Below are 25,000 nucleotides of genomic sequence, written 5' to 3' on the forward strand. Positions count from 1 at the left end.
GGTAGTCCGTGATTCAAATTCTTGGCCACACTTGTAAATAGCCAACTGTTTTGCCTCCGGCCAGTTGGGATTCTTAACAGTTGTTGTTGTTCTGTTGTTAGGAGACATCAAGTATATTAATGACCATAATCGAAATTTGTTTATTGTACATGGTCAAAGAACTTGGTCAAGTTTACGTAAAAATCATAATGTTTGAAATTTTATAAATGAACAAAGTTGTGTTTTACCGTCTTTCCTTCATTTGATTATGTTCTATTAATTTCATTCTTATACTACTTCCCTTTGCTAGCTATAATTACCACAACCTCCATAATAAGAGATTATAAACAAGCTATGTCACGTTATTTAGGGTGTTTAGGGGAAAACTTCAGTTAATCACGAGTTTAAAACTCGAAAATGGTAATGTGGAATTCCTTTACTAATAAAATCAAATGATTCTGAGTAAAAGGAACTTTTATCCAGGCGATTTGCCTTAAACTTGAAAAACGTCGGCCCGAGTTTTTTTTCCGGGATTACCCAAGTGCAATCCGTTTCAATTTTGTCTGATGATTTGTGTCCATCGATGCTTGTCTTTCCTTTTGCTGCGTTTCTTTTATTTTGTTCAACAGTTTTAAGTGGTTATTGCATTGTTTCGTTCTACTTTTTGGGAACACAGCGGAAAAACCTTCTAACTCAAGCCGAACTTATCATCAGCAGCCGGATCCAGACCTGGCCTGGAGGTAAGGAGGGGGGGGGGGGGGGTGGGGAGCCTGCTCTCAAAAAGTTATTTTCACCCTTTCGCGGTTTGGTGTTTTAGTTTTTTTAAGACAGCTTTGTAAACCAACAATTTCGGCTTTGGTCCAAAAATAAGGTGAGGGGAGGGGGGGGGGGGGGGGCTCCCCTGGATCCGCCACTACAATACAATACAACTTTATTTCACTACTTTATTTCAGTGTCGACCCTAAAGCGCAATATTCATCTACCTTTCGGTAGCATCTTCAAAACTTGTCATTTTCTCTGTATGTTCTTTCTAAACCTATCACTTACGCAACACATCCTCCCTGGCGCCTTGTTTCTTTAATTAAAAGAGGCATTTTTGTACCAAAGCGGGTGAAAAAACAAGATGAATTAAACAAGTTTTAAGTTTCCTTTATTGTAATGTAGACTGCCTTAGCTTGATGATGTCATCACCATGCTCAAGTCTTTGTATCCAGAATAACAAGGTCAGATCCTATGGGGATTATAGCAAAGCGTGCAAGGAGTTGGTAAGTTGTTTTAGTTCTAATTGTGGATAATTCTGGTTTCCGGATTCCAGATTCTGGATTCAGGCTTTTAGTGCTGCCCATTATTTTCGCATTCCTAGGGAAAAGTGTTAGTAATTTAGAGAAACGTTTTCTAGACCGTACTTCCTATTTAACCGACCACTTACGAGTTGCACAATGTAACTACAAGACGAAGAGGCTTGACGAAATAAGATCGACCTAAGACTTTTGTGGATGAAGTTGATTGAGGTTTCAACCACGTGAGCGCATCAAGTCATAATAATAAGCCAGAATACTTTGTAACCACAATTGCGAAGTCAATGCAACTCTCATTTCTGGCGCCTTATGCATTTTTCTTTGAGTAGAGAAACACTGCGCAATTGCACGAGTTGATCAGTTATATGGTTACCTTCGCGTCCCCAAAGGCCACCATTCTTTCGGTTACGAAAATAACGACTTGTGGTCGGTGCCGAAAACAGGGAAATAGCCGATTAATGGACTTCAGAGTCTTTTCTGAAGTCTCGGAAATTTGAAACAATGCTAGTTACCAATGGATACAACAACAGTCCCAAGCTACGACTGCACATATTTTGGAGCCGTCCAGAGGTCGTTATTAGGGACCTTCAGATTCTAGGACGAGAACGACTACGAGTACCAAATTTTCTCGTAGAAAAACATTGAGCGCCCGCAAACCAGCGTCATTTTGGCGGGAAAAACGTGTTACCGTCGTCATTTTAGTACGAGGTTTTGCAAAAATGTCGTCGTATCAAAACAAGTCAACAACACGGTAGCAGTTTTGGCATTTTTCGATCAGCAAAAAGGCCCAGGTAACAGCAATAAGAATAACTGAGAAACCTATACTGCTAACAAAGAGTAAGATTAATCTTACGGGCTATAAATCTTCTTAGTATTTTCGCTAAAAACAAACAGTCAAAACTCGTACTCGTTCTCGTCCTCGTCCTAGAATCTGTAGGTCCCTATTCTTGTTGCTGACCGAAAGAGTCACTGCCTCTGTTGGCAAGAATGCTTTGTTCGTGATTCGCGAAAAAAGAACCCATGCATAGGGCAACATGATTGTCTTGATTACTGTCGCTGTAGAGGGTGGTTGGAAAGGGAAAGAAACGGAGTCTTTTTGTTTTCCCCTTCTGCGGTACACCTAATACTCCTTCACACCTGCTGTGCGCGTGACGAGGACGACTGGGACCAATCAGGACCGATTTATTCTTGTACAACTTATACAACATAAAGGCGCTTAAAGGAAAATAGCATTTTCTTTTTTTAAGTGCTGATTTCTTGAAGGATTGATTAGTGAAATAGGTGCTAATTGTAACGAGGCAAACTTTTCACGAACAAAGCAAGAACGCCGTTTTATCCAATCGCTTTAACTGGCCTAGCATTGGCCACAATAATAATTCCCTTTACTATCCTGGCAACAATCTTCAGTCGCCTTATTGCAGCAAAGTGTAGAACCACAGCAATCTGTCCCAATAGGGCAACATGTTGGCTGGAGATCGCAACACACAGGAGCAATGACTGGACACGTTCCCTCGCCATCACAACAGACGGGATATTCCGGGCAAACACAAAGATCACCACACTTGTCGTGGCATCCAGGAAAAGGACAACATCCGCTTCCATCTGTGTTGCAGAACAACCCATCAGGACAGAATAAACAAACTTCTCTGTGACTTAAACAGTAGCACAGTTCCAGGGTTGTGTCTTCTGGCTGGGCTTTGATGTATGGGTGTTTTCGTACAACTTTGCGGTACGTGGAATTGAAGTTGTGGGCTTTAGGTTGTTCACGATAAAAGACACTTCCAGACGAATTCGAAGGTACCAATAGGCTTAAGACAAAGAGAACTACGCCTAATCTGATTAATTCCATAATCTTGAAGGAGCTGAAAAAATTCAAGCAATTGAAAAAGTCAAACTTACATCTTTTTTTTTTAAAACAACCCATTTGTAGGATCTGATTGAAAATTTTTAGCTGCACAACTTTTAGTCTACGTCTTTTCGTTCCAGTGTCTTGAGCTACATTCGGATTGGTAACTTTTGGAGTTACACCATTTCAATTCTTAATTTTCAACAAGCGTAGGTTGGTTCGAGCCGGTGTCCTTAACCGTATACATTTGGCGATTTGAAGGTCGAACATTGATTTCGGTTCTTCTACTTTCTTTAGCCGGAGGTGCGCTGTGTGGTGGTTAGCGCCTCGGACTTCTAATCTGAGAATTGGCGGCTCGAGAACTAGTAGTAGGCAGTTCTCTTAGACGGGAAACTTCACTCGGCGTTGTCTCTCTTCAAACAGGTTTATATCTGAGTGTCAGCAACATACTGTTGGGGTTAACCCTACATTTGAACGAGCATCCCATCCAGAGGGGAGTAGCAATACTCTCAGTAGTTGCTTAATGCTACTGAAATCTGTACTAGGTCTACTCTTATTCCTTGTATACAAATGGCATACTTTCATCTTCTAACTATAATCTCAGACTCTTCGTTTTGCAGATGACAATAACATCTTCTTCAAACACAAGGATATCTAGCAACTTTTTAAAGTAGTTAACTGTAGACTTTCCTTTGTAGCTTCGTGGTTACACACAATAAAATAACTCTGCATCCTGACAAGTCAAAATTTATTTTATTTTCCTTCTCGAAAGAAAGTTAATGTTGATGACCTTTGAATTTTTATTGATAGCAATAAAATTACACGAGTGGATCCTTCATATGGATTCGAGGCTGAAACTAATGGCCAATCCTGTCTTCATCAATACGCCTACTTGACATAAAGATAACTTGCATGCCTATTTTCATAAATGCTCCTTTCTCTTTTGTTTTCTAGAGTTTTTTCTCAGTTTTTATTTTATTTTAAGTGACATATCTAGTGCTAGATTAAGTTTTTTTTTTCCTCATTTGCAAACGACAAACTTAACAGTGCAAAATGGCTCTAAGTCTCGTCCAAATGACATCGCTTGTTTACGGAAGGGAAAATTGCCACGCTGACCGCACTTGAAGTGTATTACGGCTTGCCCGCGGCATTTATACATCGTAAGATCATCTAAGTTAACTTATAATTGAGTACTGTAACATAACGTATTCAAACACAACACTCATTTCTTGTTTCCAAAACTACTGCCAGCCACTAAACTACTTGAAACCAAATCTTGAGTTTAAGATTTTTGAAGCCGAAATCCTGAATGATTTAACATGGTGTATCCGAAGAATCCATATCGCAACTCTAAAATAATAGACCAATTTCGATACATTAAAATTCAGTTCTAAACAAAAGGCATCATCTCGAGGATCTGGGGAATAAATGTAAGGATTTCTATGAGTTTATTTTCCAGAGCCTCAAGAAGATGTCTTTTGTTTAAGACTGAATTTTAATATATCGAAAGTGAGCTATTAATTAATTTAATTCTATTGTTGGTATAAAAACCTCGGACTGCACTAGGCATCCAACATCATGCGTGCACTGTCTGAATTAAGTAAAACATATCAGTTATTCAAAACAGTTTACCTCGTTTTCATCATTTACTGGTTCTCTAAACTCTCGCTGTTCAGTCTAAAAAAACAACACAATCAAAGGCATTACCAGACTCAGAACGTCAAGCTTCGATCTGCGACTGGTCGTGAGAGAGCATAAAAAAATACTGTTATATATGATACCTCCGGACATGAAACATTTTGTGACTCACGAGCTAAATTTTAAAGACATGTCTCGGCATGACTCATGACATCATCTGTTTAGCCTTGCTTTTTTTGCTTTCATTTTCTACGCAACTACGTGCCGGTTTTCCTTCCGATCTTGGCTCGTGACTCTCATGTTTTTAGTATATTGTTATCAATTCAAATCCAACTCAGGTCAACTCAAACTTATCGCAAACACTCGTGTAACTGCTCGCGGTTCCACAATGCGTTTCAGTCTTACTGTTCATATTCATGTGCATTGAACTTTGTAACAAGAAGTTGGAGTGTTTACCATTTGTCAACAAAAACCAAAAATTCCGGTCGGAAATTCAATGCTACAGCTCAGTAGTGGTGTAGGATACTTCAGGCCCCTTTTGACGGTTGGAAATAGAGCGTTCTGATTGGTCGATTCCAATTTGGGCGGGAAATTCAAATTTCGTTGCGCGGGACACGTACGTTAGGGGGACATTCAAACCATGACGTCACAGACACGTGACACTCTGCTGGCCCTCAGGAAACAGGTTGGGGTGTTTTGCGTCAGGAAATTCGAATTGGGGTATTTCAGAGACCCAAGCCCCTCACGATTAAAGTAAAAAAAAAAACAAACAAGACAGGATCGTTTTTTTCCGAATCAAACGGTTTAATAACTAGAATCATCAAGGTACTATTTGTAGAACAAGAAGGAAATAAAATACGCGTAACAAATAGTTACCATATATACAAGACATGGAGTAGAGTCTCCTTAAAGTCACCCCAGTTCCGTAGGGTCCCTACTCAGTTCAAACACAAAAGTTGGTGCCCCGCACACGCACCCTGTAACTTTGCCTTACATCTCCTCGTCCGACAGGAGTCCGGAAAGAAGATGAGCGTTGGCTGTATCCACGTCCGACAGGAATCCGTGGGCATCCTCGTCAGCATCTTCATTCTCGGCGAGACAGTACCCATAAGGATACGTGATCGCGGTCCCCGATCGAAGGATGCGTTTGTTGAAGACGAGTTGATAGTCTTTGTGGGCGGGCTGGGTACGAAGTTCGTACTGTTTGGATTTGCGGATGATTTTACGTGCTTGATGAATGCGCGTTTTCCGCGGTGTCTCCAGTGGATGTTGGAGTTCGTCCAAGGTGTTTTGACGCAACACCTCATAATTGAGTTGCGCCATTCCCTCCACATTGAGCGAGTGTCCCTTGACTTTACATTCCGTCTTATCATCGTTGCATCGGTACCCATAGTTTTTAGGCCCGCCCGAACAAAATTCCGCAATGTACTGACCGGGTTTAAGTTCGTTGGTGAACTCCCCGAGATGGGTGCCGAGGGTGACGTCAGGTTGATCAGGACGATGTACATAGAGGACGGAATCCGTGTCGTAATAGAGGACCTGTTTCCCGAGGAGTTCCAAGGCTTCGTACAACCGTAAACGTGCCCAGCAGGTGGTGAAGGCCGCAATGAACACATTGGTGTTGACATTGAGTTCCTCGCACTCGTCCTTGGCACGGTAGTGCACTTCCACCCAGTTCTCATCGAGGCAACTGACGTACCGAATGTCATGTTGGTCGGAGTCCATGAAGAGCTGGAAAGGTAGAGGGTCAAAGAAGGGTTTCACCTGCATCAGGTTATCCCTCTGTCCAAACTTCCCCCACAAGGAATTGAGCATTAGTTTCGCTAAAGACCGTCGACCCGGATTGTAAGCGATCTTAGTTGGGTCGAGATGAATTCCTTCATGACGCTCAAAGTCCTCCACATAGGCCTGTCGTTGCTCTTCCGTATCGCACCCACTAGGCCATCCGGACGCTTCCACTTTGATCTTAAGCCAAGTGTTGACATACTCGGCAAACAATCCGCGGCGTGTTTCCTCAAAGTGGCACACTTCGTGGACGTGTTGAATCACGTAGCCCATCGCCACTGCTTTTTCTAGCTCGGGGGTGCACCATGTACCGATCAGCGCCCGTTCATCCTCGGTGTGATCGCACGAAAGGGATTTTTCGTGCAGAGGTTTGGCAATGTCTTGCTCCACACACGTACGGCAAAGAGGGAAGGTGAGCTTTCCTCCACACCGGTAAGGCAAGACGGGATGAAACAAATGCTTGGGTGGGACGATGGTGCACAAAGCCAGACCAAAGTACTCCGAGAGGTCGGTGGTGCCGGGTTCATAGATGAACTCAGGATGGCCGATGGGATACATTCCATTCTTATTGACCCACGGGTAGAGGGAAGTGTAGTCCACATACCGGATTTCCTCACCGACTCGAACCTTGTAATAAAGGTAGGAGGCATTGGTGCGTCCTCCGAAGAAGGCGTCGCGAGGATTCATGGGTTTGATGACAGGAAGTGTTTTGACGAACTCAGCCACGCGAGGATCTGCTTTCTTTTGCTGCTCCCATTCACATTCCCAGAGGGTCACGACATGGTATCCCAGGTCTCGAAGACTCTGAAGGCGTTCCATGGTGGTACGTCGGACATCATCCATACAACGATCGTCGTGACGGCAGTACGGTTCGTGACGATTGGGGAAACAAGAAAGACACCCGTGCCAAAAACAACCCAAGAACTCGAAGACCGTGTTGGTGTCTGGATCGAAGCCGTCCACCCTCCAACGTCGACCAGGGATCTGGTATTCGCCTTGGTTGCGAGCATGCTGGATACGTTGGTTTGGAAGTGGGTCTTCCTCCTGCAGCCGATGTTCTTGCCACAACAGCCATTCCATAGCGGCCTTGGAGTGATTGGTGATGAGTCGCCATCCCTTGACAGGTTTGGAGGCGATGGTCTCTTCGTCCATGCGGTTGAGGCGATAGTCATGCACACAAGCTCCTGCAATCGTCATTTTGTCAAAGGGACAAAAGCCGGTCTGTTCGCGGAACTCACGACGAAAGGTCAAACAACCCTCTCGGAGGAGTTTGACGTCAGAGATACAGTAGTCCACGAGATCCCTCTGGATATCAAACTGTGCCTCGTTCGCCACTTGAGCCGTGTACCATTGCTCAAACTCCGCTTTTCCTTTGGTGGACATGGTTTCAGGGGTGTACATCTCTCTCGGTGGCATGGGACCCACATAGTCGGCGTTCGCAGGGGTGTTGAAAAGATGTGGAAAATACCCCTTCTTGAAATGGTCGGGATCCAACCCAAATGTTTTGGTAAACGAAGCCAGAGCCATGGCGAAGAACGACATGGAGTCGATGAAGCGAATGTACCCACCCCTGTAAGTGAGCTCCAGCAGTTTGCCACCCGTACGCGTGGGCTTAAACTTTTGTTTGCGCTCGATCAAACGCTTCACCACAAAGTAAGAGTCGTAACCCTTGAAATTGTGAGCAAGAGCGGTGACGTAGCGTGTGTCCTGCTCCGTCAATTGTTCCAGCCATTGCAGAAATTGTTCCATGCAAGTCTTGCCACGAAAGATGTGAGGCAAGGCATCCTCTGCCGTCATACCCACCACCAAATTAGGCACATGCACGCCCGTATCTTGCATGGCCTCCGTATCCCAAAAGACGAGTAGCGGTGGGTGGTAGGTATTGTCCTCCACCTCCTCCCCACCCTCCGTAGCAGTATTGGGGTCGTTGCGTGCCTCATGACGGAGTCGGGTCCGCTTGTTGATTTGTACGATGCGTGCACGGTCTTCGAGCTCTTCGGGGTCCGTGGGGATTTGCACGAAGCATTGATGCTGGTTCAAATCCGTCGTTTCGTGGCACGATGGGCATTCACTGTACCCGCACCGATGTTCGTCTTGTTCATTCATCGAACGAAGCAGTTTCCTGCAGTTTGCACATTTGTGCCACGAGTCGCATACCGATGACTGATTGGGACCACACGCTTTTCCACTGAGGGTCTTGGTCTGGTGGAGTTGAAAGCACGCATCCCCATAAAATTGACGACGACAATGACGACAGGGGATGTGGGCAGGACGTTTGTGCAAGTACGCCTCGATGTAATCGTCGCACTCATTCTGTTGGCAACCAGGGCAGTGAACGCCTTTCCCTTCAGAACATTGGTGACGGCCCCTTACGTTGTAGGGTTTCAGACACCGTCCACAAAAGTAGCCTTGCCCAAAGAATCCTGGCAACGAGGTCAATGTGTCGTAATGTTCGTCCTCGTGGAGAAGGGCTAACTCGGTAACACCCTGTCCAAACGCAAAACAGGCGTATTGTCGATTCGCGTCCACCACCACGATTCGGTAATCCCGAAGACTGGGTGCTTGAGCCAAAGTGGCTAGTTCCTGGAGACCCATGGGACCCGGCTGGAGTCCGGTTTCCTCCAAGAGAGCCATAGCTGCTTCGTTGCGACGTCGTTGACACTTTCTGGTCCACTTGTGCCGCTCGTTAATGTTGGAACCCGCCAGGTGCAGGCCTCGAGCGGTGACGATAGCACGCGCGCAACAGAGTCCTGCATCGTCCCTGGGCATGTTCACAATACACTTTTTGTTGAGACGAAAATGCGCCGAGGATTCGTAGCCAGGTCGTTTGTTTTTGGAGACGCCACTTCCTTGAGGTCCTGCCTGGACATGGACGAATTCCAGTTCAAAAGGTTCGTCCGGGTCGTATTCTTCCCCGGAATTGAGTTTTTGAGCCAGATCATCCAAAAAAGCCGTCACCGTGTCCGGTTCCTGACGCCACCGACGGACGCGTAATCCTCGAGAAAAGGAGTTGTCGCAGCGTGGCGAATGAAAACGGAGAAACACACGATCACGATCGTGGATGGTAGCATCGTCCAACAAGGTTTCTATCGCACCCCGTAATCCTTGAGCGAGCGCATGGTTGATGTTTTGACGCCGTGAATCCAAACGTCCTTGTTGTTCCAACCGTGTCCTAAAGATGCGTTCACGCACTCCCATGACAGCGGATCGACGCTCTATGATGGGGTCCAAAACAAAACGAAAATGGCCTCCTCCACCTACTTGTGCAGGAGCTTCCTCCAAGAAAGAAGGTGTGTTTTGACGAGCAAAGGCCTGACGATCGTCGTGTAACCTTTGCCGATGCTCGGTGACATGGAGATGTTCATCATCCATGGGAACTGCCAGCTGCCGTTCCACTTCGTCGAGAGCCTGAACTAACAGCTCATCGTCATCACTTTCCATCAAATCCACCACATGCCGCAGTTGTTCATCTCTCAGCAAAGCACGTTGCTCCTCTAAAGACAATCCGCTTGGTCCTGGCTGCTGCTGGTCCATTATAACTCAAATGAACGGAAAACCGAGCGCTGCGTTCTTTTTAAAGGTCGGGCTTCGCGGGGGGTAGAAAATCACGGACCTTGGGTGACCTTTCCAGCACGTGAACACAAAGCAGCTCATTCGCTCGGTATGTATGGCCTGACTTGTAAGGTCACACCAAGGTTTGAGAGGGATGGGGGGGTACCCCCAACATTTTTATGGCCTGACTCGAGAGGGATGGGGGGGTACCCCCATCATTTTTATGGCCTGACTTGTAAGGTCACACCAAGGTTTGAGAGGGATGGGGGGGTACCCCCAACATTTTTATGGCCTGACTCGAGAGGGATGGGGGGGTACCCCCATCACTTTTATGGCCTGACTTGTAAGGTCACACGACCTCATGACAGGGGATGGGGGGATATCCCAACATTTTGATGGCCTAATGCCTCCTAAAGGCCAGAGAGAGTGGTTTTGAGTGTACTACATGGCAGAAGAAGATTTGGATCAATAAAGACCAGACACATGGAAGTCCAGAACTTGGCTTTGTTTTAATGTTTGTAACCACAACAACGTCAGTCCGCCATGAACGTCTTTTACAATTTGAGTTTTTGTTTGGCTTGCATGATTCTCTTCACGATGGCTTCGGTCCAGGTTTTCTTGCCGGGGAGATGGTTGATGGCCTTCACCATTTTTGCATCGGCTTTCCATTTGTCTTGTAAATTCTTGGCCTGGGAATAATCGATGTCATGTTGTTTGGCAATCTTGTCCAACCGATTGATGCCCGGATCGCCTCGCTTGAGTCTCTTTTTCAAATGCGTCCCCGGTCCCATGTACTGGTACCCTGGCCAATGAAATTCGATGCCCGTCTTCTCCAACAGCTTTTGCAGATCCAATGTGCCCCCTTTCTGGCGCCTTCGTCGCCGGGTCTTGGGAGGCAAGGCCTGCCTTCGGGTCGTGTGCTTTTTCTGACGGTGCTTAGAAGTCCTGCCCATCGAGACGCCGTCGGAGTTTGGTGTCAAAATCCAGCCAACCGGGTGGGCGTTGTAATTTATCTGTTTCGGTCGGGCGACGACCTCGGTTCTTCCGAGCTTTCCTCTTGGCGGATCGGGCCGTCCCTTCCATCATCTCAGCCACACTCTCACCCAACATGGGATCTCCACCAAAAGGGAGTTCACCCCATTCGACGAGTGGGGTCATCGTCTTGGGGGTGGGTTTTTTCTTCTTGGCTTTCTTTTTGGGCACTGGCGTCTTCTTTTTAGGGGTCACAAAACGAAGACGTTTCTTTGCTTTAGGAGGTGGACCCGCAGCGGTCGGCGTGGCTAGAGGTTCTGCCTCAGCTGCTGCCGGTCGTTTCTTCTTTTTCACCAGTTGCGTCAACAACGTCTGTAACGGGCCTTGCGTAAACGCTTCCCCTTCCACGTCCTCGTTCTCCTCAGCACCACCTGCACCACCACCAGGACCTCCTCCAAAACCCACGGGACGTCGAACGGCTTTGGTCCATTTACGCACTTCACGCGACAAAGGTTTAACCAACGCTTCTTTCATGGCCGGCGGGATGTCCTCTGCCATGAGAAGGGCGGCTTCTCTAGCAGCCAGACGTGCGGCTTTAGTCACTTGAGAATTATCGGTCAAACGTTCTTTGTACACTTGCTCCAACCGACGGAGTCGTTCCGGATCCACCAACACCCGTTTTTGAAACCCAGGAATGACGTCGTGGTCACCACTCATCGTAACGTGTCCCAACATTCGTGTGATACCTCGTTTTTATAGTAGAGGGTTTGTTTCTCTTGACGTTCTCGTTCCAAATGCCCTTCCAATTGACGTACTTGATGTTTCAGATCGCCCAGCTTTCGTTCGAGTTGACTTAGGTCTTTATTCCGTTCTTGAAGTTGGTCGGTCAATTGACGTATGATCTCGCATTGTTCACGTTCGCGATGTCGAAGATGTCGGATCTGATCTTTCATCGCACAAATTGAACGAGAACCGTACGTCCACGTATCACACCATCCATCGTCCATGTTATGCAATCCTTGCCAGAACTGGATCACAATGACACCTCATCACCCACCGACGCTCTTTTATGGACGCGTCCACCTCGCAGGCAATGGTTGCACGCCGTGTTCAAACCTTGCCAAAGACCCCGACCTTGCTGACTCATCATGATCTGACGACGCTTTTTCAAGGAATGTTTACGACGGGTCATGTCTATCAGTGCTTGTTGGTGAGGTCGTAACTTGGTCAGGGTGGACGACGATACGGGAATCTTTCCACGAAGCGTGTTCATGACCAATTCGCTCAAGGCATTGATCTGATCGGCATTGGCCGCTTGCAAGCGTTCGCGACGTGTCTGATGATCGGCTGCTTTTAAGATACTCCGAAGAAACGGGAGTTGACGTCCGATACGCCAAGACATGATGAGACGATCCTTGGGTTTTTGGATAGGTTCCCTTTATACTTAACGTCGACCTCGTCGTCGGGTGGCCGCTTCCAACCCTTTTTTGACACCGTAACCAGCGGCGGCTCCCACACCTCCTAACGCGGCTGCTTTTCCTGCTGCAATCAAACCAGGAATCGCCAAAGCGAGCAATGGAAGGATGCCTCCGCGTTGTCGTCGTTTTCGAACGCCTGGACGTCGGATCACGCGCTTTCTTCGTCTTCGTACCATCACACGTTTCTTTTCCACCAAAGGGGGTGTAATGTCCTGTGGTCAGTGCAGCTCCCCTCCTTTTATATCGTTTGTCTTTGCCCAAGAGGAACTCATTGGCGCTCGTACACCACCGTGGGACCGTCTTGCTGTGTCACATGACTGAACAACCGGAATCGGTCGTCGGAGGCAGGATGAAGGTCGATCATGAGATACCCGTAAGGACGTTGCGTGCACGCGACAAAGAGTTTGAGGACGTCTCGCCATCGATCTGGAAAGGCTTGGAGGACCAACGCGCGACATCCTGTCTGATCCCTGGGATTCTTGAAGACAATCACGTAATGCGCATTGCGCGAGATGGTCTTGGCAAATTTCCCAGGTGGAAACAGATCTTGACACAAGTACAAGACCGTAATGTGTCGATGATGGGATTCTCGCGTAAAGAGATCCAACACGCGTTTATCGTTTCCTCCTTCATCCATGAGATCGTCCAAGACCAACACCCCACCTTGAGGAAACCATGTTTGAAGATCGGCGACGTCAGGGATTCCTTCGTGAAACTGGATGCCTTGACGTTTCATACCATCGAACCGGGGTTGCCATACAGCGTAACAGTAATGACACGGTCGTGTCTTTCTGCCCTCAAACACGGTGCCTTCCGTCAAGAGCGCTTCGGTCAATTGCGTCTTGCCACTTCCTGACGGACCGACAATCATCGTACTACTGGGCATACGTATCATGACAAAAGCAAGAAAGGACGAGAGGGTACACTTCTTTTAAAGGGCCCGGTTGTGTACCGACGTCCATCCTTGATGTTATACGTGTACGACCCGACTATTTATGTAAGACAAGACACGCATACCGTTTCCATGAGATACGCTTTTTTTTATTCACGAATCACAACAAACTCATGCGCAATACACGATTGATTCGAGGGTATGGCATTCAAATCTTGAACCAAAAGACGACGGACTTGATTGCCCACCATCCGATCATTCCCCACCAAATCGTACGAGGAAAATCCTTCTAAAAACTCTTCCATGGTCCGTCCTCGGGCTCGTTCTTGTAAAAACAGCAAAGCATAATGACCACACGCCGTACTGTTCAAGGCTTGTAAGGTCCGATCGTTGCGCCATACCGGGGACCATCGCGCCAACCAGTCGTGCAAACCTGGTGCTTGATAGGTGGTGAGAGGTAAGCCGTAACTGTCCATGACTTCACAGGCTCCCTCTTCTGTCCAGAGTCCTAACCAATGTTTTCCAGGTTCGCCTCGTGGATCCGTGTTCACAATGTAGGCGGCTCGCGTTGTGCGGGTGGGACGGGACGGTAACCCATCAGAAGGATGCACGCCGTGAAAGACACGTTTCAGGATAGGATCGCCCAATGCCAAATGACGAAGGGCGACGTCACTCAATGGCACAAATTCCATGTTTTGTTCTTGGGGTTCATCGACGCACGTTATATAGAATCCCACCCTTGTCGTCGATCTGGAACACATTCTCGAACTCACCCCATACCACGACCGTGAGATTCTTGTTAGGGATCGCACGAAAATCGATTTCCAAACGAACATTTCCGGCTTGTTTAGGGTTTCGATGTCCTGGAGCATCTGCGTCTCCATTGGGTACATTGTTAAAGGCAAACAACGTACAATTCTTGTCCTGTCCCCATTCACTGGGTTGGATCATACTGGGACGATGATTCAGCAACGAACCACTGACTTCTAAGAAACGATGGTATCCCAACAGGTCTTTACGGCCATTGGCTCCATTTAGTTCCAAGGTTGGGTACGGATATTCCTCGCTGTCAATGACTTGACGAATCCGGATCACCCCAAATTTCTGGAAAGCGAACGGGTAATACTCCAAATCGCCATTGAAACCTCGACTGTCCAACAGCCCCACGATCATCCGGTCCGGCACCCGGTCCACAAACACGTTGTCTTCCATGAACTTGGTGGTCCGTCCATCGAACGAAAACGTACGGATCTCGCTTCGGACCACTGGATAATTGGCCCACTGTTCTTTGACTTTTCTCTTGGCCTGTAGGGCATTGTAGACGGATGGGTTCAAGGACAAACGGCAGAGATGCAGCGTTACTTTGAGGTCACCTTGACTCAACGTCACTTGACGTTTGACTCCCACACCACTGGTATTCGTTCCAAACAAAAAGAACTCGGGTCGGTTGCAAAACAATTCCAAGACGATCTCCACCCCAGGCACCAGCACGCGTCCTGTGCGAAAGGCTTCCAGATGCGGATGCACGATCAAGGTGGCTTTATTGTTGTTGTAGAATGGTACGGTGGCCGTCTTCAAGGGAGTGGCATCACCGTGTCCCCATCCATTCGTCGTGCAAATGTCATCCGCGGCTCCACCGGCAGTTAAGTGTTCTGTCACATTCAAATAATTCACCCAACCTTGAGGCGCCAGCAAGGTCTCCCCTTCATCTCGATTGTAATTCAGCAGCGTCTCCAAGAAGGCATTGTAAGCGTACGTATCGGTCTGTTCGCTCATCAAAGTGCCGTTGAACCGTAGATTCATCTGTTTGAAGAGCGTGTGACCCAGATTGTTGGTCACGTAGACAAATCGGGTATTGTTCGCATCTGAAGCCGCGTTGGCGTCGGCCACGATGCCATTCGTCGATGCGGAATTCAATTTCAATTCCACTTCCAAAAAACTCCGGTTCAAATCGACGAAATCGTCCAAGGCTGGGATGGAAAAGGAAATGGGTGTGATCCCCGTACTGGATGGACTGTACTTCACGTTGCGATACCCTTTCACGGTCACGTTGGCCGAGGGGATTGTAAACACATCCAAACTCATCGTTTCTTCTTCTTTTTTCGTCTTCTTTGAAGTCTTCGGGTCAAGAACGGGACTAAGGCGTACTCAGGAGGTCGTGACACGGCTCCGCTCAACCAACCACCGACCTGACGTGGATGGTCGGTGCCTTTTATACTGGAACCTGGCGTCCCATACCGACTCAATGCCCGTTGACGACGCGGACGCGATTGAACCACGTACGTGTTCATGTTCGACCAAAGATGTCCGAGACTTTGCGTTTGGCTTTTTTATAGACGTGCTGGCCTCCCGCTTTCACCCCAGCTTGGATGAGTGCGGCGGCTTTCCGTTTGACTCCTCGTTTCAAGGTTTGTCCGATGACGTCTCCAACAACACCTAAAGATTTTCCACTGGAAGCTGTACGAAGTCCCGATTGCAACGATTCCAAGATCACGGGCGCAGCGATCTGAATCAATTCCTCTGTGAAACCGTCCCCGCCTTGACCGCGTGCAGCGGGAGGGTAATACCGCGTCAGACTTCCGCCTCTCATGGGGATATTGTGTCTTTGCCTAGGAGGGGGCGACCGGTTTTTATACGTGCGCCCCACGACGACGAAATTGAAAGGTGACGATGGTCTTGCCTTTTCCAAACGCAACCAGATGTCCACTGCTTTCGGCCAAACTGACTTCGATCACGTCCAAGTACGGGCGACGTAATGGTAACCATTGGATGTGTAGAGGTTCGAAATACACAGTACCCACACCACTTCGTCGGTAATAGACTTCACGCACTAAAGGATGCGATGCATCCCCCACAATGTTACTGTTCACCACATCCGAATACAAGAGCAAGGTTCTTGACGTCTGGGTGACGGCCTGTTCGAAAGCTTTATTGAGATTCCGAAATTTCCACTCCACCATCTGACTGAGGACGAGTTCGTCGTCCGATCCATAGGGGACGGACCACAGACGATTGGTAGGCCATTCAGTCGCACTCACATGGGTCATTTTTTGGGCATCCTTGTCATAGAGGGAATATTCGAGATTGGCACCCAAGTTGTATGTTCCATCCTTCATTCTCGTCAACCATCCCAAGCGTAAGGCGACATGTTTCTGAATGGAAAATCGGATGTCGGCTGAGTTGATATCGCGTAAGGTCTTCCGCTCCATCACGGCATCCTCTTCTTCCCAACGAAACGTCACCCGCATATGGTCCAGCACGCTCCCACCTCTAATGTTTTGGAGCGTCGTGTTTCTCTGCCATTCCATCTGATGAAGGAGAGCTTTCATGAATCCCACCCCATCGACGATGGCGGATTGCTTTCGAATGAGATCATCGCGGTGAACCGTATCTGTTTGGATATGGATTCGGTCGGCATCCACTCGGTACCGGTTTGATAACAAACTGTCTTTGTCGGGATCCAACAATTCTTTCAAATCCAACCCTTGGTCGGGCATGGACACAGAGGTCAGACCCACTTCCCAGTCTCCATCAAATTTCACAGGATGCGGTAAACGGACTTTGAAACTGCTGCTGGTATTATTCGAAAATTCTGGCGAGACATCACTGAGTAAAACGACACGATCCATGACGACGACGACGACGACGAAAATGGAGACAGAGGGTGGTCGATGTCTCCTTAGGAAACGTCACGGGACGCCCGTTCACTTCTGTCACACGTACGTGTACCGTCTCGATCTTAGATCCGCGTAGGCGATGGTAATGCACCTGTCGTGGTTCCCACCAGGCGCCTCCACTTTTATAGGGGACGGTGCGCAGCAACTCGTCGTACGACTCTTCCAACCATTGACTTTCCACCAGGTTGACGTAGACGAAAAGGGGACGTTCGATCTGTTGCGTCGCCAATGGGGTGTTCTTGAATTTGGCAAAGGCCTCGTTCAGACGGACAAAACGCCAATTGAAGGCTTTGGCCATCACCATGAAGTGGGCATTGTTATACATACTATGCCATCCCTGACCTTCAATGACCACGGACACTGGACCGGTTTCGGAGGTAAAACTGTTAGGGAATGACGGAAAGACGGATCCATCATGAAAATGTTCTGAGGTGTAATCTGGTACCGGGGCGTGTTTATCGATCGCTTCCGTGAGGAGATTGGGTCCTTTCTTGTAGTACCGTGCTTGGTTGGATGTATATCGAGCGTCGATGGTCAACCATCCCATATGTAAAGCCAGTTCAAGGACCCATCCAAAATACTTCCACATGATTCCACTCTCAAATACATACGTATTGTCCAGAAGCAGATCGTCTCCCTTCCACACAAAAGTGGCCATGGTATCATATTTCGTCGTCTTCGGGGGGTTCTGACTTGAATCGACAATCTCAAAGTGAAGGTGCTCCCCGCTTTGTAAACTGTCCGTGATCTTCTGTTGCATTCGATGGACGACCTTCTTGACAAATTCCACACCCGTCTTGGACGGGGTGATCTCCGATAAGAGGATCACCCCTCGTTGATTGCGCGCGATACGGAGCTCTCCACTGGAATTCCTTGTCGTGGTGCTATAGTAAAAAGTACACAAGTATCCTTCCTCTTTCCATGTCTCGGGATGGCCAACGCCATGGTACGCTTCGTGAACCAGGATCTTTTCGGGGTGTACAGGCTCGGGTGGTGGAATGATAGGGAACGACGCGCCCGACAGTCCCACTTCCCATCCGTCGTCCTCTTGCCACAGGCGATCTTTAGGCAACCGTGCCTTGAAGTCAGAGGGACCATTGTCAGGAAACTCGGCTTTCTGCACATGACTCGATAAGGTAGCGTAACACGACATGGTTCATCTTTTTTATTTTTTAATTTTAAAAAATCTCTTTTTATACATGTCGTAACGCAGAACGAGGCACCCAACTATCGTATTTTGGGGGCCAACCCAACCATCGGACTTTCACCGCGTGTCCACGTCGTTGTAAAATCTCTTCCACTCGGAACAAAGCGTCGTCTGGCACGGTGACTTTTTGGACATCTTGCTCGTAAAAACTCCCTTCCAAGGGCGTGCCATCCCATTCTTCCAAGTGATAAGTAACCACAGGTCCTCGCACCACACGTCTCACAATAAAGACTTCTTCTGTCCAACCAGGGAGATAGCCTTTCTTGAACGGACGATGTTTCTTACTCAAACGGATACGATCGCCCACCTTGAGTTTAGGTCGAGGGCGTCGTTTCAAACGTTTTCCATACAGTTTGTTCCATACAACGCGTTCGTTGTCATCGGTGACGTCTCGTGGGGCCATGCCAATACTTCGATGAAGGGTCTGATTGTACCCGCTTAACAATTGAGGTAACACGTTCAGGTACCTTCGAGTATTTCGTGCGGTAAAATACCGATACATGCGTTCTTTCAACGTACGATTGAAGCGTTCTACTATGGATGCTTTGGCATCCCCGTGCTTTGAAAAGTGTTGGATCCCTTCTCGTTCCAACATCCGACGAAACGGAGCATTGTAAAACTCTTTGCCCAGATCCGTCTGTAAACGTTGAGGTTTTCGTCCTTGTCGTAACACGTTTTCAAAAGCTTGAGTCACCGCAGTGCCTGTCTTGTTCTTCACGGGGACCACCCAAGCGTATTTGGATAACACATCAATGACCGTCAAGAGATAGCGATGCCCACCATTCCATCGTTTGAGAGGTTGCACCTCCACCAAATCGGCTTGCCATTGTTCGTCCTTGTGAAACACCAAGACCGGGAGTGTCTCGAACCGTCGTCGAACGGGGCGATGCAGTGTGTAGGCGAATTCCCCTTGCAATTCTCGTGAGGCTTCCTTCTGCGTCAATCCTTGAGCTTGAGCGTACCGAGCGACACCACCCAATGAACCTGGGGTCTGCGGATCCGTGTAGGCACTCACAATGGACGTGGTGGCGACACGGCGGCGGCGTTTCTGTTTTGACATGTTTTGGTGACGAGCCAACGCGTCGTCAACTCCAGAATGGTCGGGATGTCCTGTGGATGATGCTTTTTAAGGGTTTGCCACGTATGATAAGCACGTTCGGGTCCGAGTGTCGTCATCAACCAGTCCATATAGATGACAAAATGACTCCACTTATAGTCGATTCCTTCTTTCATGACTTCGAACACCGCTAGGGTATCGATGGGTTCGTCGGTAGGAAATCCATCCCATTCGTGTGTGCCTCCGAGGAGCTTCATCATTTCCCGACAAAGCCAAGTCAACAAACGCCAACGAACCCGTTGTTCGAATTCACGATAAGGGAGTTGGGTCACATGAGCGACGACCGCTCTCAACAGACGTCGTCCAAACTCGACACACGACATAATGACACACACCAATTTGAGGGTTTAAGCTTTTATTTATACCTGATCGATTTCCATCTCAAGCATTTTCAATTGTTCAAAACAAGCATGCAACAGTTCAGGCGTAATGGGGCGGGTGCGTTCTAATCGCCGGCACCACCTCTGCTGCAATTCGTCGTGTTCCATCCACTTTTTCTGTTGAGCCATCCATCGCCGCTTTCTCACGTACTTCTCTAGTTCCTCCTCCAACTGGTCGTTCGGCAAGCTGGGTACCTGGATCACCACCGTTTCGTTCTCCAACTCTTGTTTTTTTCTGGCTTGATGAGGGTCCCATGGAGCGTTCACTTCGAGCAACCCACTGGCTTTTTCCTCCCGTTCTCCTTTCCAGCCATTCTTTCTGGCTTCTTGCCATCGGTGCTGAAAGATCTGGTCCGACCATTCACGGTCCAACCATTGGAAGAACCGGCAGGGCATGTTCTGGCGACACGTCAAGAAAAAGCGTCCCACATTAGGGGAATCAGGGTTCATCGTTCGTACCACTTTACTTTTCTCCCCACAAAAACAGTGCCATGGTCCTTTCTTGATGTCGTGATGGAGTTGTGGTGGTACTTCAGTCTGCCATTCGTAGGCTCGATCCACACCCATCACCCAAAAGGGACACACCTCATCGTACTCTTTACAATAGACGTATCGGAAGGACGGATCCCCTCGGGTCTGGTTCTCGCCTAAAGGAGTCTCGTGGAACGGACACAAAGGTACCTTGGGCTCTGGGGATGGTTCGAGTAGGGGTTCCAAGACGGCACCAGGTTCTAAGTCAGGTCGTGGCTCCATAGGAGTCAAGACGGCCGGTTCTTGAGGTTCTGGTTTCACCTCCTCAGGGGTTACCACTACAGATCCTTGTGTAGGAAGTAAGGGTTCCATCATCACTTCGTAGCTGGGCAAGTCCTCTAAATCAGGGACTGACTCTAAGAGTTCTTTCAATTCTGCACTGAGAGGCGTCCACGCCACCGTCTCTGTAGGTGGGGGGCCTGAGGTGACAAGAGCGTCCAAGGTTTCTGCGGCTTTGTTCAACTCCGCTTCGTCTCGTTTCTTTTTCTCTTCCCGCTTTTTCTTACGCCGCTCCGCATCTTTTTGACGGCGGATTTCCTTGGCGTCCTTCATGATCTTGGCGGGGGGTTCCGCTGCTTCGCGGACGACATCGTGTTTCTGGCTAGCACGAGAACGTTTCGATGGTTTCTTCTTCTTATTCTCCTCCTTCTCTTCTCGAAATGGATAGCGAGCAGGCGACAGGTCTCCGTACTTCCAAGAGATGCTCATCTTCTTCTTCTTCTCAAGACAACTGACAACGAATGAAGTGTGTCTCGCGTATTTATGGTTGGACGGCAGCACGTGATGTCACATTCCAGGGTCTGTGATTGGTTCTTAAGGATGGTGCCACATTCGGGCGACCCTGTCATTGGATGCTCAGAGTGGCGTCAAGGCCATTCAAGGTCAGTCCCATTCCGGCGGCTCTGTCATTGGTCTGTAGAAAGTGACGTCAGCTTTGGTCCACGTCAACACCCTTGGGTATATAAAGAGTCACGCCAGCGAGAACCGTCAGGTTGTCATGAGCTTGGAGAGGTGCTGTAGACGCATAGACTTGTTGCTGGACGCTCTCTTGTGTGAGGGCTGCAAAGAAGACAAAGACGAAGAAACAGAGCTCATTGATCTGACGACTTGGGTTCTCCATCAAAATTGTCGTGAGTGCCGATTTGTTCGCTACCTTCTCCAGAAAGCAGACGATCTCAATGTCCCACTCCGATACAAAGACAATCGAAGTACAAACGGATTCTACGACCTTACGACTTCTCAAACGTATAGACGCTCTCCTGGATCGTTACTTGTGTAAGGCTTGTCAGTACGAAAAGAACCGACTCCCTTTGTCAGCCTTAGAGACCTGGAAACCGGATGCTAATTGGTGCAAAGAGTGCAAATACATCTTCGACGATGCTGACGACCCCGACCCAGAAGTGCGCAACCGATGGTGGTCCAAACGAGGGTGGTCCACCAAAGACTACTGGTCCTCCGCCGAATCCTCCGAAGACGACGACGAAACACCCCTTGGATGAGGTGTGTCTCGTTCTTGATTTGGAATATTTCTGTAGTGGCCGACAGATCTTACCTAGAGAACTAGGATACTGGGACCACACTGGAATCCATCATGGATCCATCCACTACAAACCTTGTGTGGAATGGCCCCATCTCTCTGCCAAAGATCAACGTACCGCTCATTACGTTTCCAAGTACGTCCATGGTCTTCCCTACTATCCCAGACAAAACTATCATGTGGCCAGTGAGCTCCTGGTCGATGTCCGTCGTCTCTACCAACAATTCAAGACCCCACAACGGACCCTCGTGGCTCACAAAGGAGGGATGGAAGGTCAATGGCTCGATACCTGGCAGATTCCTCGTCTAGACTTGGAACGATGGGGATGTCCCAAATTCGATGATCTACCCCGCCTCCATTCCGTTGGCTCGTGCGGACAACATCAGCATCCCTTACAGTTGCATTGCCCTCAAGTCGAATGCTACCATTTCGTTCAATGGATGCGGTCTCAGCGACTCTTGTCTTGCGACACGCGTTACATCAATCACGAACGCACGCAAAGGATGCTAGCCAGTCAGACGCCCAGGACCCCGTTACGTCCCGCTCATTGGAAGACGTTCCCTCTACCCAAGTCAACTTATTTTCTTAAAGAACACAAATGTAACCGCAAATGAAATAAAACATGTTTTTAATTCACATTGGTGTCTTATTAACTTAAGGATTCACTAAGGTATTTGCGATAATAATAACATTGTGTTTCTCTTCTGGCATGCAACCATTCCGTGACTTGACGGTGAGGAAAACGATACTCCCACCAACGAATAAAACGTTCACTGCGATAAACGAGTTCCATCTCCATCAAATGTTCCACATCACTAAAAAACAAACAAAATGTCAACGTCCCAAAAGTCCCTCTAGTGTGCTCAAATCATCATCCGACAGATCCGTAAACTCAAACCTGTCGTCGTCGTCCTCAAACTCGTCGTCAGTGGGATCCGTGTCCAGATTCCAGATGGTCCGGGTCACCGCGTCATAGACTTGATGCACAATGATGTTCTGACGCTCATCCGAAGGGTAGTTCTGTTTCTCGTTACCCTCCAGGTAGACATCCCGACAGTGCGGGCACGTCCAATGGCTTCGGGTCAACCACCATGTCAGTAAACAACCCACGTGCATCGTTTGGTGGCAACATCCCATCTCCACCGAGAGATCTGGTTTGATAGTACAGCCTTCGATGCCTTGGGGTAATTCTTTCTTTAACTTCTGGATAAACTCCGCCACTTTGTTGTCGACCTTCAGCTGAAAAACATCTTCCCCGCAGATCACACATGGCCATTCTTTGGTGTCCTCTACATCGAGGAATTGTCCGGTCGGTTTGACCCTCTCCGCCCAACGTCGCATGGCTTCCATTTCCACGTCATCCTTTTTTTCTTTTCTCTCCTCCGGTTCATTCCGACGAGTCGAGATAGTGAATAGGGGACCAGCAAATCCAAATCCGTGACCCCGTCCGACCATGACATTCATCACTCGTATATTTCTCGAATCTCTCTGCGCTCGTCGCATATCTCTTATCAATTCTGCGATAGACAAACAATCACCCATAGACTTCACAAAGAACAAGAATGACGATCCTTCCAACGCCTCGACTCTTATAGACCTCTCTGGACCTCGTTTTCAAGAAGAGACCTTTCCTGGGAGGGTACCCCCCCATCCCCTCTCCTAAGTCACCTGACCTATCACATGACCTATTAGGGACTCTTATAAGAGCGTGCGGTCATAAACACCTTCATTCTGTTCTCCATGCTTCGCCAATATGCCAACCGTCACGCGCTCGCAAGCCAGAAGGGCCAGAGAGAGACTGACGCGCATCCACGCGTTCTACCTAGAGAACAAAGAAGAACTCCTCAGAAAGAAACGGCAACTCGAGCAGAAGAAAGCAGAGCCCACGCGTACGGGTGGCAAACTGCTGGAGCTCACTTACAGGGGTGGGTACATTCGCTTCATCGACTCCATGTCGTTCTTCGCCATGGCTCTGGCTTCGTTTACCAAAACATTTGGGTTGGATCCCGACCATTTCAAGAAGGGGTATTTTCCACATCTTTTCAACACCCCTGCGAACGCCGACTATGTGGGTCCCATGCCACCGAGAGAGATGTACACCCCTGAAACCATGTCCACCAAAGGAAAAGCGGAGTTTGAGCAATGGTACACGGCTCAAGTGGCGAACGAGGCACAGTTTGATATCCAGAGGGATCTCGTGGACTACTGTATCTCTGACGTCAAACTCCTCCGAGAGGGTTGTTTGACCTTTCGTCGTGAGTTCCGCGAACAGACCGGCTTTTGTCCCTTTGACAAAATGACGATTGCAGGAGCTTGTCTGCATGACTATCGCCTCAACCGCATGGACGAAGAGACCATCACCTCCAAACCTGTCAAGGGATGGCGACTCATCACCAATCACTCCAAGGCCGCTATGGAATGGCTGTTGTGGCAAGAACATCGGCTGCAGGAGGAAGACCCACTTCCAAACCAACGTATCCAGCATGCTCGCAACCAAGGCGAATACCAGATCCCTGGTCGACGTTGGAGGGTGGACGGCTTCGATCCAGACACCAACACGGTCTTCGAGTTCTTGGGTTGTTTTTGGCACGGGTGTCTTTCTTGTTTCCCCAATCGTCACGAACCGTACTGCCGTCACGACGATCGTTGTATGGATGATGTCCGACGTACCACCATGGAACGCCTTCAGAGTCTTCGAGGCCTGGGATACCATGTCGTGACCCTCTGGGAATGTGAATGGGAGCAGCAAAAGAAAGCAGATCCTCGCGTGGCTGAGTTCGTCAAAACACTTCCTGTCATCAAACCCATGAATCCTCGCGACGCCCTCTTCGGAGGACGCACCAATGCCTCCTACCTTTATTACAAGGTTCGAGTCGGTGAGGAAATCCGGTATGTGGACTACACTTCCCTCTACCCGTGGGTCAATAAGAATGGAATGTATCCCATCGGCCATCCTGAGTTCATCTATGAACCCGGCACCACCGACCTCTCGGAGTACTTTGGTCTGGCTTTGTGCACCATCGTCCCACCCAAGCATTTGTTTCATCCCGTCTTGCCTTACCGGTGTGGAGGAAAGCTCACCTTCCCTCTTTGCCGTACGTGTGTGGAGCA

At 48.5% G+C, this 25,000-nt stretch overlaps 4 protein-coding genes across 4 annotated transcripts in view; 1 reads left to right on the forward strand and 3 right to left on the reverse strand.

The window, feature by feature from the left end:
* Positions 1-12,816: 12,816 nt before the first annotated feature.
* Positions 12,817-13,419, reverse strand: LOC137976883 (uncharacterized). The gene has a single exon (XM_068824215.1). It carries the CDS (start codon positions 13,417-13,419, stop codon positions 12,817-12,819), a length of 603 nt encoding a protein of 200 aa, XP_068680316.1.
* A 729-nt stretch (positions 13,420-14,148) lies between these two features.
* LOC137976884 (uncharacterized protein F54H12.2-like) lies at positions 14,149-15,525 on the reverse strand. The gene has a single exon (XM_068824216.1). The coding sequence runs from the start codon at positions 15,523-15,525 to the stop codon at positions 14,149-14,151; it is 1,377 nt and encodes a 458-aa protein (XP_068680317.1).
* A 2,785-nt stretch (positions 15,526-18,310) lies between these two features.
* LOC137976886 (uncharacterized) lies at positions 18,311-19,384 on the reverse strand. The gene has a single exon (XM_068824217.1). The coding sequence runs from the start codon at positions 19,382-19,384 to the stop codon at positions 18,311-18,313; it is 1,074 nt and encodes a 357-aa protein (XP_068680318.1).
* A 4,258-nt stretch (positions 19,385-23,642) lies between these two features.
* LOC137976887 (uncharacterized) overlaps positions 23,643-25,000 on the forward strand; it is a 2,535-nt gene continuing 1,177 nt past the window's right edge. Inside the window, exon 1 of the mRNA XM_068824218.1 lies at positions 23,643-25,000. This exon is cut by the window's right edge and continues 1,177 nt beyond it. Within this exon, the coding sequence (XP_068680319.1) occupies positions 23,643-25,000 (1,358 nt within the window).

Source organism: Montipora foliosa, chromosome 11, assembly GCF_036669935.1.
Source record: "Montipora foliosa isolate CH-2021 chromosome 11, ASM3666993v2, whole genome shotgun sequence".
Classification (NCBI taxonomy): domain Eukaryota; kingdom Metazoa; phylum Cnidaria; class Anthozoa; order Scleractinia; family Acroporidae; genus Montipora; species Montipora foliosa.